Source organism: Rosa rugosa, chromosome 7 (assembly GCF_958449725.1).
Source record: "Rosa rugosa chromosome 7, drRosRugo1.1, whole genome shotgun sequence".
Classification (NCBI taxonomy): Eukaryota; Viridiplantae; Streptophyta; class Magnoliopsida; order Rosales; family Rosaceae; genus Rosa; species Rosa rugosa.
Genome location: NC_084826.1, coordinates 18,556,631 through 18,571,856, shown reverse-complemented (window position 1 = coordinate 18,571,856; position 15,226 = coordinate 18,556,631). Strand labels below are relative to the sequence as shown.

The 15,226-nt window shown below is 40.4% G+C and overlaps 2 protein-coding genes across 2 annotated transcripts; both read left to right on the top strand.

Moving 5' to 3' along the window:
- The first annotated feature begins 904 nt into the window (after positions 1-904).
- On the top strand, positions 905-4,598 carry LOC133722178 (UPF0481 protein At3g47200-like). The gene is made up of 2 exons (XM_062148999.1): positions 905-1,028; positions 2,898-4,598. The coding sequence occupies exon 2, from the start codon at positions 2,908-2,910 to the stop codon at positions 4,447-4,449; it is 1,542 nt and encodes a 513-aa protein (XP_062004983.1). The 5' UTR covers positions 905-1,028; positions 2,898-2,907; the 3' UTR covers positions 4,450-4,598.
- A 9,456-nt stretch (positions 4,599-14,054) lies between these two features.
- LOC133722958 (exocyst complex component EXO70A1-like) lies at positions 14,055-15,017 on the top strand. Its single transcript, XM_062149801.1, has 3 exons — positions 14,055-14,325; positions 14,472-14,567; positions 14,661-15,017. The coding sequence occupies exons 1-3, from the start codon at positions 14,167-14,169 to the stop codon at positions 15,015-15,017; spliced, it is 612 nt and encodes a 203-aa protein (XP_062005785.1). The 5' UTR covers positions 14,055-14,166.
- Positions 15,018-15,226: the final 209 nt, after the last annotated feature.

The window sequence follows — 15,226 nt, the reverse complement described above, 5'->3', positions numbered from 1 at the left end:
TTTTAGGGAGGAGAGTGGGGAATTCTTGTCCACCACCGGTCATTCCCGTGTTATGTAACTTTGCTTCATTTTAATAAAGGATCTTATTCTCAAAAAATCTCAAAAAAAGGAGGGCGCATGAGAACGTTGACAAGACATTGAAGCGAGCAGAGGTTATACTGGGGCAATTTGACCATACACGCAAGGTTAGCTACCTCTTTTTTTCTCTGCATAACATTCAGGGCTCTGTTTTATTTGGTATATGAAGAATGTGATTGGTAAATGTGTTATTGGTTTAGGCAGGGGCTAAAATATTGAGAGGGCCACATGAGGACCTGGAAAGTTATTTGGAAGCAATTGATCAGTTGAGAAGCACCATCAACTTTTTCAAGATTAATAAGACTCTCAAGAGTAGTGAAGGGGTCATTAATCATGCCAATGACTTGCTTAATAAGGCAATCTCAAAGCTTGAAGATGAGTTTAGACAGCTGCTTGCAAATTACAGATTCGTTAGAGGAGCCGGATCCATCTTTACATATTGCAGACTATCCAAAACCTATCATGAGTATCATCGCAACCTCTCTTCTTGCCATTCCCAAAACAGGCCGGTGAGTGAGGCGTGTCATTCACTGCCCTTTCTGTTTCTTCCCTTTTACCCAGTGCAGGTGTATTTAATCTCAAGAGGTTTATTAAAGTTTTCAAGTACACGAAGTACAATGTTATATAGGCAATTACTACTTCTTAAATTAATGTTTTCTCAAAGCTTAAAGGAACAATAAAAATAAGTTTAACCTTATATATGAAAAGATATTCGATAACCAGGGCATCAAAGAATGGAAGTAGCTTGCAAGCAACCTTTTCTGCATAACATTTATATAATACTAAATGGGTGATTTTTAACTCTGCTAATTCCTTGTGACAAGGTCGAAGTTACAGTTCACTAGCTGTGTTATATATATATATAGTCTGCTACCAAGCGCTAGTTGGATCCCAAGTTCCACATATTGCCAAATTGCTGCTCGATAAATAAGGTGGACAAAAAACTGAAGGTACGTGAGCTAGGTTTTCAGTCTCTCTTTCTTTTGGTTTTGTAGGAGAGATAAATTTAAACTCGATATCTCATTCTATATATTAATACATTTTCGGATGAGAAATGTAATAGGAGTTTCGATCTAGACTATATATATATACACTTTTTCTCTCTTAAAATTATGAATACAATTAATACCAAAGAGTCAAAGACTATGAAACATCCTATGAAACATTTATACCCGTATCAAGCTTTCATTTTCAGTCTCATCATTCATGTTTAAATCCTAACACCTTAATTTAGTATTTATTATCAAACTTCATTGTTTGTGATTCTTGAATCCTAGCTTGTTCGGTAAAGTGTTGTTTGTGATTCTTGAATCCTAGCTTGCACTTTGTTTGGTAATACTTTACTGAACATTATGAAACCATTTGGTAGAAGTTTATCAAACATTTTGTATTATTCGGTGGGTATTACCAAAGACTTTGAATGATTTTGTCGTTGTAGATTCATTCAATAAAACTTTACCAAATTTTAAGAGACTACTTGGTAAAGGACTACCGAACATCTCTTAAGCCTCAGCAGATTCTTACCGAACATATGAGATGATAATATTTTTTATTTTATTTTTTTGAGTTGTAAGGAAATTTTACACTTAAGGGTAATTTGGGAAGTATAAGTAGGTAAACTAAGTAAATTATAATTTAAAAGTTTATAAGTTGGGTGAAAAGAGTATGTAGGGTGAATAAAGAGCTTATAATCTCATATGTTTATTATTTATTTATGAGATGTTTGTCTTCTATTATTTATTTTTTGAAAATATTTGTTTGTCTTTGATGAACTGTGATTTGTATTAATGAAATATGGGTGAAGCTAACTGTCATGCATTTATCGTTCATGGGTATGAATTCATACTTCGTGGCCTAACTGAGGAAAGCGTATATGATTTGGTTAACTCTTTGTCGAATCGTTATTTGATTGATGAGCAACCACAGCTACTCTCGAAAAAATTGAAAACCTCGCCAGTGAGGAAACCTCTCTCTCTCTCTCTCTCTCTCTGGAAACAACCCACCGCCCACTTCTCCTTCTTCCTCTCCTCTCTCTTGTCGGATCTCGATCTTTTATCGGGATCTTTTGTCGGTTTTATTTTCCGTCTTGCTTTTCTTTCAATCAGTTTCTCCATGTCTGCCGTCTTTGGTGGTTTTGTGGCTCGGAGTTCGTCTCCGTTCTGGTCTTGCCTCATTTTTCTGTGTTTACGATTTCACACTTCCCGGATTCAATGGTTTCCCTCCTTTTCTTCTCCCTCTGTTCTGCTTGGTTTGGTTCATCGGTTCTTCGGAGCCACTCTCTAAGTACGTGGGATTTTCTCACTATCGCACGGGGTGATGCAACAAGATTCTGTGTACCTTCGGGTGCTTGTCTCTTCGATTTCACCTTCATCCGGTGTTTTCGGACTTCTTTCATCTGGTTTATCCAGTTGCTCTGTCTCTGGTTCTTTCGGCAGACGAGGTTCTTGATGCAGATGAGGGTTCTGGTGATTTCTGGAGGTTTGAAGGCTGGTTTCATGGAATTTGGCATAGGTCTTGCTTGACCCATTGTCCTGAAATGCTCCTGTCGCTATTTGCTTCACGGTCGACCTGCGGCTATGGCTTTCACGGCGGTGTGGTTGCTGGTGGTGGCGTGGCAGCTCAATCTTGGGCTACCCTATCTTACTGCTTTTTTAGTTTGGGCCTTTGAGCCTTGTACTCTGTTGTTTGTAATAGGCTGTTGCGCTTTGAGAGATAGAATATCTCATTCAAATTTTCTTTTATCGTCTGATATATAAATTTGCCCCTTCCTTCGGCTTAATTAACTGTTTTTGTTTTTGTTTTTGTTTCTCCACCTGCAGCACTCATAAAATGGTCATAAAAAGTTCAAACCCAGAAATCCGTCCTTTGGGACGTCAATATCCTGATGAAGTTGTATCCGGTCCTACGCCGTGGGCTGTGGAAGCAAATATCCGTCCTTTAAATGGTGAACTTTTCAAATATCTACCGAAGGAGCCAAAAGATCAGGTCGATAATCATGTGTCAAATTCAGCAGATCATGTTCCTAGTACTGCTGGACAAACATTGGTTGATTTGGTTGCATTGCCTGATCAGAGTCCGGGGAATCAAACAACAATGCGTGAACAAAATGTGAGTGATCCCATTGCAATTATAATAATGGATGAAGTTACAAAAAAGCCTACATTTTGGCCCGAAAGTTGTATTTATAAAGTCCCCGGGAGATTGTGCAAAGGTTACGAAGACTTCTACACACCTCGGGTGGTTTCAATTGGACCTTATCACTACTGCAATGGAGGAAGCTTGGAAGGAATGCAAGCCTATAAATTCAGATACCTGGAGGCCTTTTTCAGTCGGACAAACTTGAACTTGGACCACTGTCTTGGAGTCGTAAGAGAGCTAGAAGGAAAAGCCAGGAGTTATTATGTCGAGCCAGTCAAACTAAACAGTGATGAATTTGTTCTAATGTTGCTGGTGGATGGAACATTTCTTTTGGAGCTAATGCTTAGGCATTGTAATGCAGAATTTGTTGATGATTGTGATAGGATATATGGCAAGACGAGAGAGATTCAGGATGTTTACCGCGACCTTTTGTTGATTGAGAACCAAATACCCTTCTTTGTTCTTGAGGCTTTGTATAAGGAATTGGATAGGACTCATAGGAGACTCCATCTCCATCTACCTCTTGTGGAGCTTACACGTGGGTTCTTCATGAAGTATTTGGGGAAATTTGACGAGTTTCTTCATTATCCAATAGATTCGGAAGTGCAGCATTTCGTTGATTTTATCCGATGGTACTACTTGCCCAAGTGTGAAAGCAAGAGTGACAGCAAGAGTGACAATGGGATTATCGTTGACGTTCCAAGTGTAACAGCAATGGACGAGGCTGGAGTCAAGTTTGAGGAAGGGACGAAATTGAACGCATTGCTTGACATGGAATTCACTTATGGCTCTCTGCAAATTCGGCACTTTGTTGTAGATGATTGGACTGAGACTCTCTTCAGGAATCTCATAGCGTTTGAGCAATGTCATGATCACAAAGTAAAGTACATCACACAGTTTATGTTCCTCATGGGGTGTATGATCAGGACTCCAAAGGATGCAGATTTACTCGTCAATCGAGAAATTATATCTAGCAGGCTAGGGAATAGTGAAGATATTTCGACTATATTCAACAATATTTGCAAAGGTGTGAGCTTGGGTAGTCCATTCTATTACTTCACTCTTTGTAATAATCTGAAGGCATATTGCAGGAGACCATGGCACAGATGGAAAGCAACTCTGAAGAGGGACTATTTCAACACTCCATGGAAACTGGTTTCTACAATTGCTGCATTTGTATTGCTTGTCCTCACTGTTATACAAACAGTGTGCTCCATCATATCCCTTTCTTAATTATGTCCGAAATTAGCTTTCAAATCTTTGTAAAAATTCTCAGAACTTGGTCACGTTACTTTTTAAGAATTTCTTCCAACATGAACTGGTTTTACTGTAATACTGTTAGAGCCTTGTACTATTTGAGTTGCAACTGAACTATCACGATATTCATGTTTGATATGCTCATATGATCTCCCACTAAGGTTAGGCATTTGTATGCCCCGTTGAAAATGTTTTGCTCCCAGATAGACTGTCTAGCTTATGTGGAACTTGGAGGGCTTTGCGGCATCTATGTCGTTCTGTGGATGGTGCTTCACTTTTTGTGGGCTTTAATAGTAGAAGCGTCGCAAGATTGCAGATTCTGAGTTTCAAATATATCTATGACTTTTTTATATTGGATATGATATTCTTTTTTGTTTTATCATGTGCTGTCAATGAAATCAGTAACCCGTCCCTTACCGAGCTCAATGAGAGTTGAACAGCTAAACTAATATGTCAAGGCTCACCGGCAAGTAAGTGAATTTATTACTAAGATAGTGATTTTTTCTACTGCATCGCTTGAAGCGAGTGATTTATGTGTAATAAATGTATGAACTCTTTTGCTATAAAAGGATAAAGACAAAACAAAAACCTTTTTAGTAACTTTTTATATAAAACGCAATCGTTGTTCGTACTTTTTAAGAAAATTACCAAGTTTCTGTTTAAGGAAAAGAGATTTTGAGAGAGATTGTAGAGAGAATTGTCCAACATATTATTAAGAATAGGAGCCCTATATATAGGGATTACAAAGTACATATTCTAATGTTACAAGGAATACTAATCCATCTATGATTAGGAATTCTAGAACCTTCTCTCTTATTACTACTCCTAGTTTGATAAGGCACACTAAGTCGATTTTCCTTCAACACTCCCCTTTGTGCCGCTTCAAACTTGGTGGTGACGCTTCATTCGTTGCCTCGTTAAAAACCTTGCCAGATAACAAAAATCCTGTGGGACAAAAATAACCCTGGTCGAAGGACAAAAAGAGCACAACACGTCCTTCACTCTTCGAGATCGAACATGTAGACATCATAACTCCCCCTGATTGCTACAATCGTGGGAGTTCGGATAACTTTCTCAATCCGATGCTCTTCACATGTTTCTCGAATGTGGATTTAGGTAACGACTTAGTGAATAAGTCTGCTACAGTATCCTCTGATCGGATTTGATTCACTTCAATCTTTAGAAGTGTTTGTTGTTGCTGATTATAAAAGAACTTAGGCGATATGTGCTTGGTGTTGTCGCCCTTGATGAAACCTAACTTCATTTGCTCAATACAAGCTGCATTATCCTCATAAATACATGTAGGTTCATCCGTGGTAGACTTCAAACCACAACTTCCTTGAATATGTCTTATTACAGACCTTAGCCATATACATTCTCGTACGGCTTCATGTAGAGCAATAATCTCTGCATGATTTGAGGAAGTAGCAACAAGGGTCTGCTTTGTAGGCCTCCAAGATATCGCAGTGCTTCCCATGGTAAAGACATAACCCGTTTGGGAGCGACCTTTGTGAGGGTTAGAGAGGTACCCTACATCAGCAAAACCCATCAAAACATCATTGTCGTTTTGATGGAGGGGGATAGGGTGAGGCCGGCCACCCTTGATGGTGGTGGCGGCGTTGGCGGCAACATGGCCGGCCACTATGTTATGGTGGACGGCGGCTCCATGCCTAATGGGGTCCGATCCCATTCTTCCGTCATTCCTCTTCTCTCTGTAGGGATAAAATAGGCCCATATCAATCGTACCTCTTAGGTATCGAAAGATTGTCTTTACACCAATCCAATGGCGGCATGTTGGCGCAGAGCTATGTCGAGCTAACAAGTTCACTGCGAATGAGATGTCTGGTCTTTGTGCATTGAGCTAAGTACAATAATGCGCCTATTGCACTTAAATAGGGCACTTCGGCCTCTAATGGTTCTTCGTCCTCATCCTTTGGACGAAACGGATCTTTTCCGGGCTCAAGACGACGACCGATCATGGGAGTACTCACAGGCTTTGCTTTATCTTCATTAAAGCGCCTTAGGATTTTCTGAGTATATGCAGACTGATGGATCAAAATCCCATCACTACGGTGCTCGAGTTCTAAACCGAGACAAAACCGTGTTTTCCCAAGATCTTTCATCTCAAATTCGGATTTCAATTATTTAGCAGTTTCCTTCAACTCATCTAGAGTTCCAATTAGGTTCATGTCATCGACATAAACTGCTACGATTGCAAATCCGGAACTTGTTCTTTTAATGAACAAGCATGGGCATATTTCATTGTTAATATATCCCTTCCCAATCAAGTAGTCACTTAGACGGTTATACCACATTCGTCCGGATTGTTTTAATCCATATAGTGAGTGTTTTAATCTTATTGAAAACGAGCTCCGTGGTTTAGAGCCACTTGATTTGGGTAATTGAAGTCCATCTGGAACCTTCATATATATCTCTGAATCTAGATCCCCATAGAGATATGCTGTAACCACATCCATAAGCTGCATGTCAAGTTTTTCGGAAACTATCAAACTGACAAGGTAGCGGAACGTTATAACGTCCATTACGGGAGAATATGTCTCCCCGTAGTCGATTCCAGGGCGTTGTGAGAAACCTTGCGCCATGAGGCGGGCTTTATATCTAACCACCTCATTTTTCTCATTACACTTTCTAACAAAGACCCATTTATGGCCAACAGGTTTTACATCTGGGGGTGTCTGCGTTATAGGCCAAAATACCTGTCTCTTTGTTAGTGAATCCAATTCAACCTGGATCGCATCTTTCCATTTAGGTCAATCCGCTCTTCGTTGACATTCTTCAACAGAGCGAGGTTCGATATCATCATATTCTATGATTCCTTTTGCAACATGATATGCAAACGCATCATCAATTGCCATAGAATTTCTATCCATCATCTCATGTACACTAGTGTAATTTATGGAGATCTCTCTATTCTCTGGAGTTGGTTCTGACATTGGAGCGTCCCCCAATGATGTCTCTCGGACATAACCATAATCCGGAATATTCTCATGAGATGGATTATTCACATCGATGATTAATGGATTATTTTGTGCCAAACTCGCTTTCTTTCTTGGGCGAGAATCCATCGAACCTATAGGCCTCCCGCGCTTCCTGGCAGGAGCCATGGGCCTAGCCATAACGTCACAATCACTGTGAGAGGGGACGTTGGCGCCATGCTCAATTGCCCTTGAGATGGCGTCATGTCCTCTGATTTTAGGGACATCAATCCTTGCAGGCACGTTTGCAGCGGGTATGTGTGATCTCGTCACTTTTGCGATATCAGAAAACGCATCAGGCATCGATTCTGCTACGTTCTGAAGATCGAGAATTCTCCGCACTTCAATTTCGGACTATGCGGTTCGGGGATCAAGATGAGACAGAGTGGGGACAGACCACGACAATTCCTGTCATTCCTGTTGAACATTGATGTTCTTATCTCCCCCTAACGACGGGAAGACTGTCTCATCGAAGTGACAATCCGCAAATCTTGCGGTAAAGAGATCGCCTGTCAAGGGTTCTATGTAGCGGACAATAGTTGGAGAGTCATATCCAACATAAACGCCTAATCGTCGTTGAAGACCCATTTTGGTGCGCTGTGGCGGCGCAATTGGCACATAAACTGCACACCCAAATATGCGTAAGTGTGAGACATTAGGCTCATACCCAGTCACCATCTGGGACGCAGAAAAGGGTTGAGTGGCAGTAGGCCTCAGACGAATAAGCACAGCTGCATGCAATATTGCATAGCCCCAAGCAGAAATAGGGAGATTGGTGCGCATTACCAATGCCCTAGCGACCATTTATAGTCGTTTAATGGCGGCTTCTGCGAGACCATTTTGGGTGTGAACATGAGGAACTAGATGTTCAACTTCAATCCCAATGGACATGCAATAATCATCAAAAGTCTTTGATGTAAACTCCCCAGCATTGTCTAACCTTATAGACTTAATAGGATGATCAGGGTGGTGAGCCCTTAACTTAATAATCTGTGCTAGGAGTTTAGCAAATGCAGCGTTCCTAGTGGACAATAGCATGACATGTGACCAGCGTGTCGATGCATCAACCAACACCATAAAATATCGAAATTGTCCGCATGGTGGTTGAATAGGTCCACAAATATCATCTTGAATTCTTTGCAAGAATGGTATATTTTCTTTAGTGTCCTTTGCATAGGATGGTCTCGATCCTAATTTTGCTAAAGAGCAGGCTTTGCAGAACGAATGATGGGCTTTAGAGACAACCAATGAGGATTTTGGTTTAGCCATGAAGTCACAATTGACTTTAGAAGTAGAAGGAGGAGTCAAACAATGATCCATGGCGTCAATGCCATGTTGTTGCCGTAGGGGGTAGACGGCGCCGGCCCTAAGTGGCCGGTCTTGCACAGTCTTGGCGCCGTGAGGCGCAGGTGCATCTCCTCGAACCAATTTTTGGTTTTTACTTCTCTTCGTTCTGAAGAATGGATGTCCGTGTGAAGTCTTTAATATACGGATCATCATATCACGACCTGGGTGTCCCAGACGGTCATGCCAAAGCCTATATGTGTCAGAATCCCATAAATCATATAACATGATTGGATTCAATTACTCGAATAGTGATTGCATACAACCCACTAGATCGACACATAAGTTTCTCTCATACTCGTTTATGTCCGTAGTCATTAGAGGTGATGCAAAGGAACTCTTGTCCATTCTCACAATGTGTTTCCACATGAAAACCATTGGCTCTTATATCTTTGAAGTAATAAAGTTCGAAAAATATGTCCATGACATGAGATAAAATAAATCGATACTTTATTAATAATAGCCAATGATTACATCAAAGTTTCGTGACCATAATCTAATCCAAAGTAAAATCAAACATTAGACAAATTGTAGTCACTCAATTCGTTCGGTAATTCTAATTAAATATGACCAGGGAAGTAGAGAGAGATGTCGGTGGAGCAAAGCTCTCTTAAGTACCACTAATCTCAATTACTTTCCTAGACATCATACTTAATTGAGTACGCCTAGAGGAAAAGAGATAATCCAATAAGTCATTTTATTGATTAAGGCATAATTGCCATTACATAATTCTTGGAAATTAAAAGACTATTCTAAATAAAAATCTGCGGCATTCTATCTTCATCGCCAGATTTAAAGTCTTTTATAGCTCGATATATTACCATTGATCAGGTACTCCATAAAATACCATGAAGAGGATGCTCTCTTGATTGAGGTGTATTGACACAATACATATGGTCCCTAGAACCAATGGCGTTGGAATAGTGCAATCATGGCCAAAAATGGCGCCATGGTGTCCAACCCTATACCCTCAACGTCATGACTCCTATGGTCATGTTAGGGTTTTCTCAATCAATTTGTTATTTTGTGTTTTTCCACAAGCATGCATAAATAATATGATGCAGAGAGCCTCCGAACAATATTTCATAACTCTTTCAAAGTTATAGTGAAGCAGATATTATTCCATCGTGCTTCTATGTTCGGAAAGTTGTGAATGTTACTAAAACGTTCACTAGGCGCAACCCAAAGGTTGTTAGCGTTATCCTCATTCATGTACTCAAACTGGAGGGCCATCTTCATGTGGCGCTTCATCAGGGTAAATGCCCTGGAATTTTCTATCTCACTTTGTGAGTCTTGAGCGGTTCCTTTAGAACAGGGCTCTTGGATTGTAGGCAAATAAATATCCCGTGCCCGTAGAATCCAATGGAGTAAAATCGAGCTCGTTCAAGTCTTACATCCTGAAAGGAAAGCAAGAACGTATTAGTTTCGGAGTCAATGCTTCCACGAAAACTAATATAAGATTTCTGAGCCTTAATGCTACCAAGAAATCGATTTCCAAGAATATTTGGATTAGACCGAAACAATGATGTTTAAATGGTCAAAATCTATGCTCACGAACGCTCTTAGTTCGTTAAATCGATGCTTACGGACGCTCTTAGTCCGAAGTCTTACGAACGCTCTTAGTTCGTTAATTGCGTGAATCCCCACGATTCCGCTTTCTCAAGAATCGAACCCACGTTATAAGAAAGGTGGGATGTAGAAGAAGGGAGGTTGCAAGTCCCCGATGAAAAAGAAGGAGGAAATTAAATTTCAAAAGCGGCAACTTTAACTTAAAACTTACTTGATGAAATTCGGAACAGATTCTCTTCTGAACAGCTTTTACTTCGATTGGTGTACCGGTCTCAAAACAACTCCGATAAGGCTGAAATTAGGAGGTCAGATGGAAGAGACAGAGATGAACAACTTTGATGAAGAAAGGATTTTGATTTGAGGTTCCGAACTAGACGTTTCTGGGCTTGAAAGCAGACGGACGTGCACAGGAAAGGAGAAGGATGCAGTTGGTGTGCGTTGGTGATGCAGGGGCAGCAGACGTGCAGTGGTGCTGCAGGGGCAGCAGGGATACGTGCGCAGGGGCGCGTAGGTGCTGCAGGGGCAGGCGCGCAGGTGAGGCTAGCTTGGGCTAGGAGCTGCGGTGATGAAGAAGATTTTTGGGTTTTTGGTTTTTGGTTTGTGGTTAAAGCTCGTGCTGATAACGTGTTTAAGGAAAAGAGATTTTGAGAGAGATTGTAGAGAGAATTTTCCAACATATTATTGAGAATAGGAGCCCTATATATAGGGATTACTACAAAGTACATATTCTAATGTTACAAGGAATACTAATCCATCTATGATTAGGAATTCTAGAACATTCTCTCCCATTACTACTCCTAGTTTGATAAGGCACACTAAGTCGATTTTCCTTCAACAGTTTCTTATATTTTTTTTTTTGTTACAAAAAATTTGGAGAGAGGAAGACTATCCTACACTTTCGTGTCAGGTTAGACATACAACCTTAACCCCGAAAGATTGACGCGGGACACGTACCTGTCTCTACAGCCCCCATGTATGAGTTTCTGCACGAGATCATACAACCTCAACCCCAAAAGACTGACGTGGGACACATACCTGTCTTCACAGTCCCCATATGTATGAATTTATGCACCCTTATAGATCGCACAACCCAACGCAAAACTGCTAGCAGTATGGATCGAACTTATATTGGGGCTCAACTTGAAGAGAAATTGAAATTGCTTGATTGAAGTGGATGACTGATTACAAAAGAGAACACATATTTAAACTACTACAAGCATAGAGATGCCAAACAAGGCATGGCAGACAAGGTTTTTGTCTTGATGTATTTGCTCCATATTTGTCTTGGCTCGTAGCATAAGGAGGGACAGTGGCATGCTTGTGAGTACAGTGCAGAATTGCTTCAGTCTATTTTGGTGCTTCAGATATGGTAGGGTATGTTGTCTGATGGTCCACTGCATTGTTTGTATGTTTGCTCAAATTGCTGGTATGCTGGAATTCTTCTTCAGGTCTTGAGTCCTGTATTAGGACTGATATTAGTTTTCAATCCTAAATTAGGATTGTGCTTAGTTTCCAATCTCATACACTTAACATCCCCCCGCAAGCTGACACTGGGTACACAAGTGGTCAGCTTGAAACAAAAACTAAGATAAATAGACTGTTATTAGAAGAGGATGAGAACAATTGCTCTTTGATGCCGGGGGAGGAGATGGTTGCCTGATCCCGAGAGGAGGAGAAACATTTCGCCCAAGTTGGAAAGAAACTTAATTTGTGTACCAAATACCAACTGAAAAACGGAAGACTAGAGAAAGAGGGAGTTTTGGGTTTGTTTACCAAAAAAGGAAAGGAACAGGCAATAGTCACATACAAAACGAGAAATTAGAAATAGATATTAAGCAAAGCAAAACCATAAGAGGCTACCAGAAAGAGAGAGAGATTTAAACAAAGCTCAAGCCAAAAGCAAAAACAAAGAAGAGAGACTTAAACAAGTAAACACAAGAGAAGAACATGATGCATGGTGCTGTCAAGTAAGAGAGAGTTTGCAACCATATGAAGAGGAAAATGTAAACGAAGGGAAAGAGAGAAAATTTGAGGTAGAGTGTTGTTTAGGGATTGATAGAGTTGTGTATCAATCATGAGAGAGATGAAAAATGAAGATTGATGAGACGAAATGAAAGAATGATTGTTGGGTTAGAACAAAGAGGATTGAAGAGGTGAATAAAAGATTTGAAACGTTGTGAATTAAAAAGAAGGGTAAAGAGTGAGGAAGAGATATAATGTAAGAGGGTGAATGAACTAGCTGTGGATCAGAGTCGATACGCAAAGGCTTCAAAGGAACATGATTTTCTTTTGCAGAGAAATGAAAGAGAGAGAGAGAGAGAGAGAGAGAGAGAGAGAGAGAGAGAGAGAGAGAGAGAGAGAGAGAGAGAGAGAGATGAGTATGAACAAAGGAGAATGAGAAGGAGATTTTAAAGAGAAATATAAGAAAACTTATATGAAGTTGTTGAACAAGGACTGGTAAAGGAAACTCAAAACTAAGTGGAGAGAAAACAGAGAAGGAGCAGATAAGAGGTAGAAGACAGATGCCATTGCAGAAGAGTGACCAATGAAGAAGAGAGATAGGCAGCGACATTAATGCAAAAGAGAAGATTGTGCAATCAAAATGTGAAAGAAGATTGAAGTTGCGGTTGTGCAGCATGAGCTGGAGTATAAAGCTGGAAGAAAAGCTCGTATACCTGAACGTGAAAAAGAAGAGCTTGACGCTCAAAAGGGGAGGCCTTCATGAGAGAGAAGAATGAGTCTCTCCTCTCAAGTTTCACAAGGGGAGGGCTCCAAATCGGTGCCATGAAGAGAATCAAACAGCTGTTAAGCAAGAGTTTTAAATGAATATGACCTTCTTCTTTTTTGTAGATAAATGAAAATTTTCTGGAGCAGAGGGAGTGAGAGAGCAGATGAATAGATCGAGGAATGCGGATGCTTTTCTCCGAGCAAAAAATCTAAGCTTAATCGGAAAGAAACTGTGGAGGAGAAGGGTTGTTAGGATTTGATGGGAGTTGAGAGATGGTGCTTCTGCCATGATAATTGAGAATGAAGAACTGAAGTGAAAGATGAAAGATCTTGGCTTGAGAACATAACATGAATTTAAAGAAGAAAAATTAACAGAGTAGATATGAAAACTGAATTGAGAAGGAAGGTTACATGGATGCTGCAATTGGTTTTAGACCCGTGGGTGTATGGAGAAAATTACTCCATACACTCGGGGAAGTTTTGGAGTTCACAGGATCAAAAGCTGTTAAGCAGATGCTCTAATACCATGAAGAGAAAATTGAAATTGCTTGATTGAAGTGGATGACTGATTACAAAAGAGAACACATATTTAAACTACTACAAGCATAGAGATGCCAAACAAGGCATGGCAGACAAGGTTTTTGTCTTGATGTATTTGCTCCATATTTGTCTTGGCTCGTAGCATAAGGATGGACAGTGGCATGCTTGTGAGTACAGTGCAGAATTGCTTCAATCTATTTTGGTGCTTCAGATATGGTAGGGTATCTTGTCTGATGGTCCACTGCATTGTTTTTTTCTCAAAATTATTTTTTTATATGATTTGAGTATTATAGACCATCAATGTTGTATTCTATTAAAAAAAAAAAAAAAAAACCAACAATGGGATTGGGTTCCACCTTATATAATGGATCGCTCCACCGTCACCTTCTTTATTTTCGACGAGGGACGAGAATGAATGAGTTGCGGAAGAAATTTGTTCACCACCAGAGATCAATCTCCACTCTTTGATACAGCATTCCGCATTTTCTCTCAGGTCAAAGAATTTATATAGAAAATCATGGGGGTTCCTCAAGCAATGGAGGCCGTGGCAGGCAGAGCAGAGCTCATACGAGAGTCTCTCCAGAAGAGCCAGACCGTCACCGACAGCATGGTCGCCATTCTCGGCTCCTTCGACCACCGCCTCTCCGCCCTCGAAACCGCCATGCGTCCCACCCAGGTCACCTTAATTTCTTTCTTACTCTGTTCCTTTGCTTCACAACAATACCCTGTTTCAAGTTTGCGTTTAATCCTCAAATCTATATGTGTATTGTTGATTTGAATTCGGGAAAATTTAGGGTTCTGATTCAATTCTGTGCATGGCAGATAAGAACGCATTCGCTTCGGAGGGCGCATGAGAACATTGACAAGACATTGAAGCGAGCAGAGGTTATACTGGAGCAATTTGACCATACACGCAAGGTTAGCTACCTCTGTTTTTCTCTGCATAACATTCAGGGCTCTGTTTTGCTTGGTATGTGAAGAATGTGATTGGTAAATGTGTTATTGGTTTAGGCAGAGGCTAAAATATTGAGAGGGCCACATGAGGACCTGGAAAGTTATTTGGAAGCAATTGATCAGTTGAGAAGCACCATCAACTTTTTCAAGATCAATAAGACTCTCAAGAGTAGCGAAGGGGTCATTAATCATGCCAATAACTTGCTTAATAAGGCAATCTCAAAGCTTGAAGATGAGTTTAGACAGCTGCTTGCAAATTACAGGTTCGTTTTGTGCCACATTCAACTCCCACTTGCATTGATACACCTCACTCGCAAGAAGCAGTGTTTCTCAAGTTCCGGTGTCTATTTCGATAGTAGTGAGTTAAATTCGTGCTCTTCCCTTTTAGAGAGGAAGGCTGTCTGCGGTGTTTGATCTGTGACTTGGTTCTTGCACAGAAACATAATCTGACAGTAAACTAATATTAAAAAGAGAAAAATTCAGGTACCGTCCCCAAACTATGCTGCCAAGGCCAATTTGATACCCGAACTCTCAAAAGTATCAATGTGATACCCAAAGACCCAAATTGGTATCAACGTGATACTTCCGTCAAAATTTTCTAATGGCGTCGTCTGTTTGCTGAC

What these genes read in the sequence shown, in the direction of transcription:
- LOC133722958 (XM_062149801.1), top strand. Translation starts at nt 14,167, where the DNA reads ATGGGGGTTCCTCAAGCAATGGAGGCCGTGGCAGGCAGAGCAGAGCTC. An exon ending in CCGCCATGCGTCCCACCCAG is followed by an intron (nt 14,326 to 14,471) that starts GTCACCTTAATT and finishes TGTGCATGGCAG; the next exon opens with ATAAGAACGCATTCGCTTCG. An exon ending in AATTTGACCATACACGCAAG is followed by an intron (nt 14,568 to 14,660) that starts GTTAGCTACCTC and finishes TTATTGGTTTAG; the next exon opens with GCAGAGGCTAAAATATTGAG.
- LOC133722178 (XM_062148999.1), top strand. Translation starts at nt 2,908, where the DNA reads ATGGTCATAAAAAGTTCAAACCCAGAAATCCGTCCTTTGGGACGTCAA.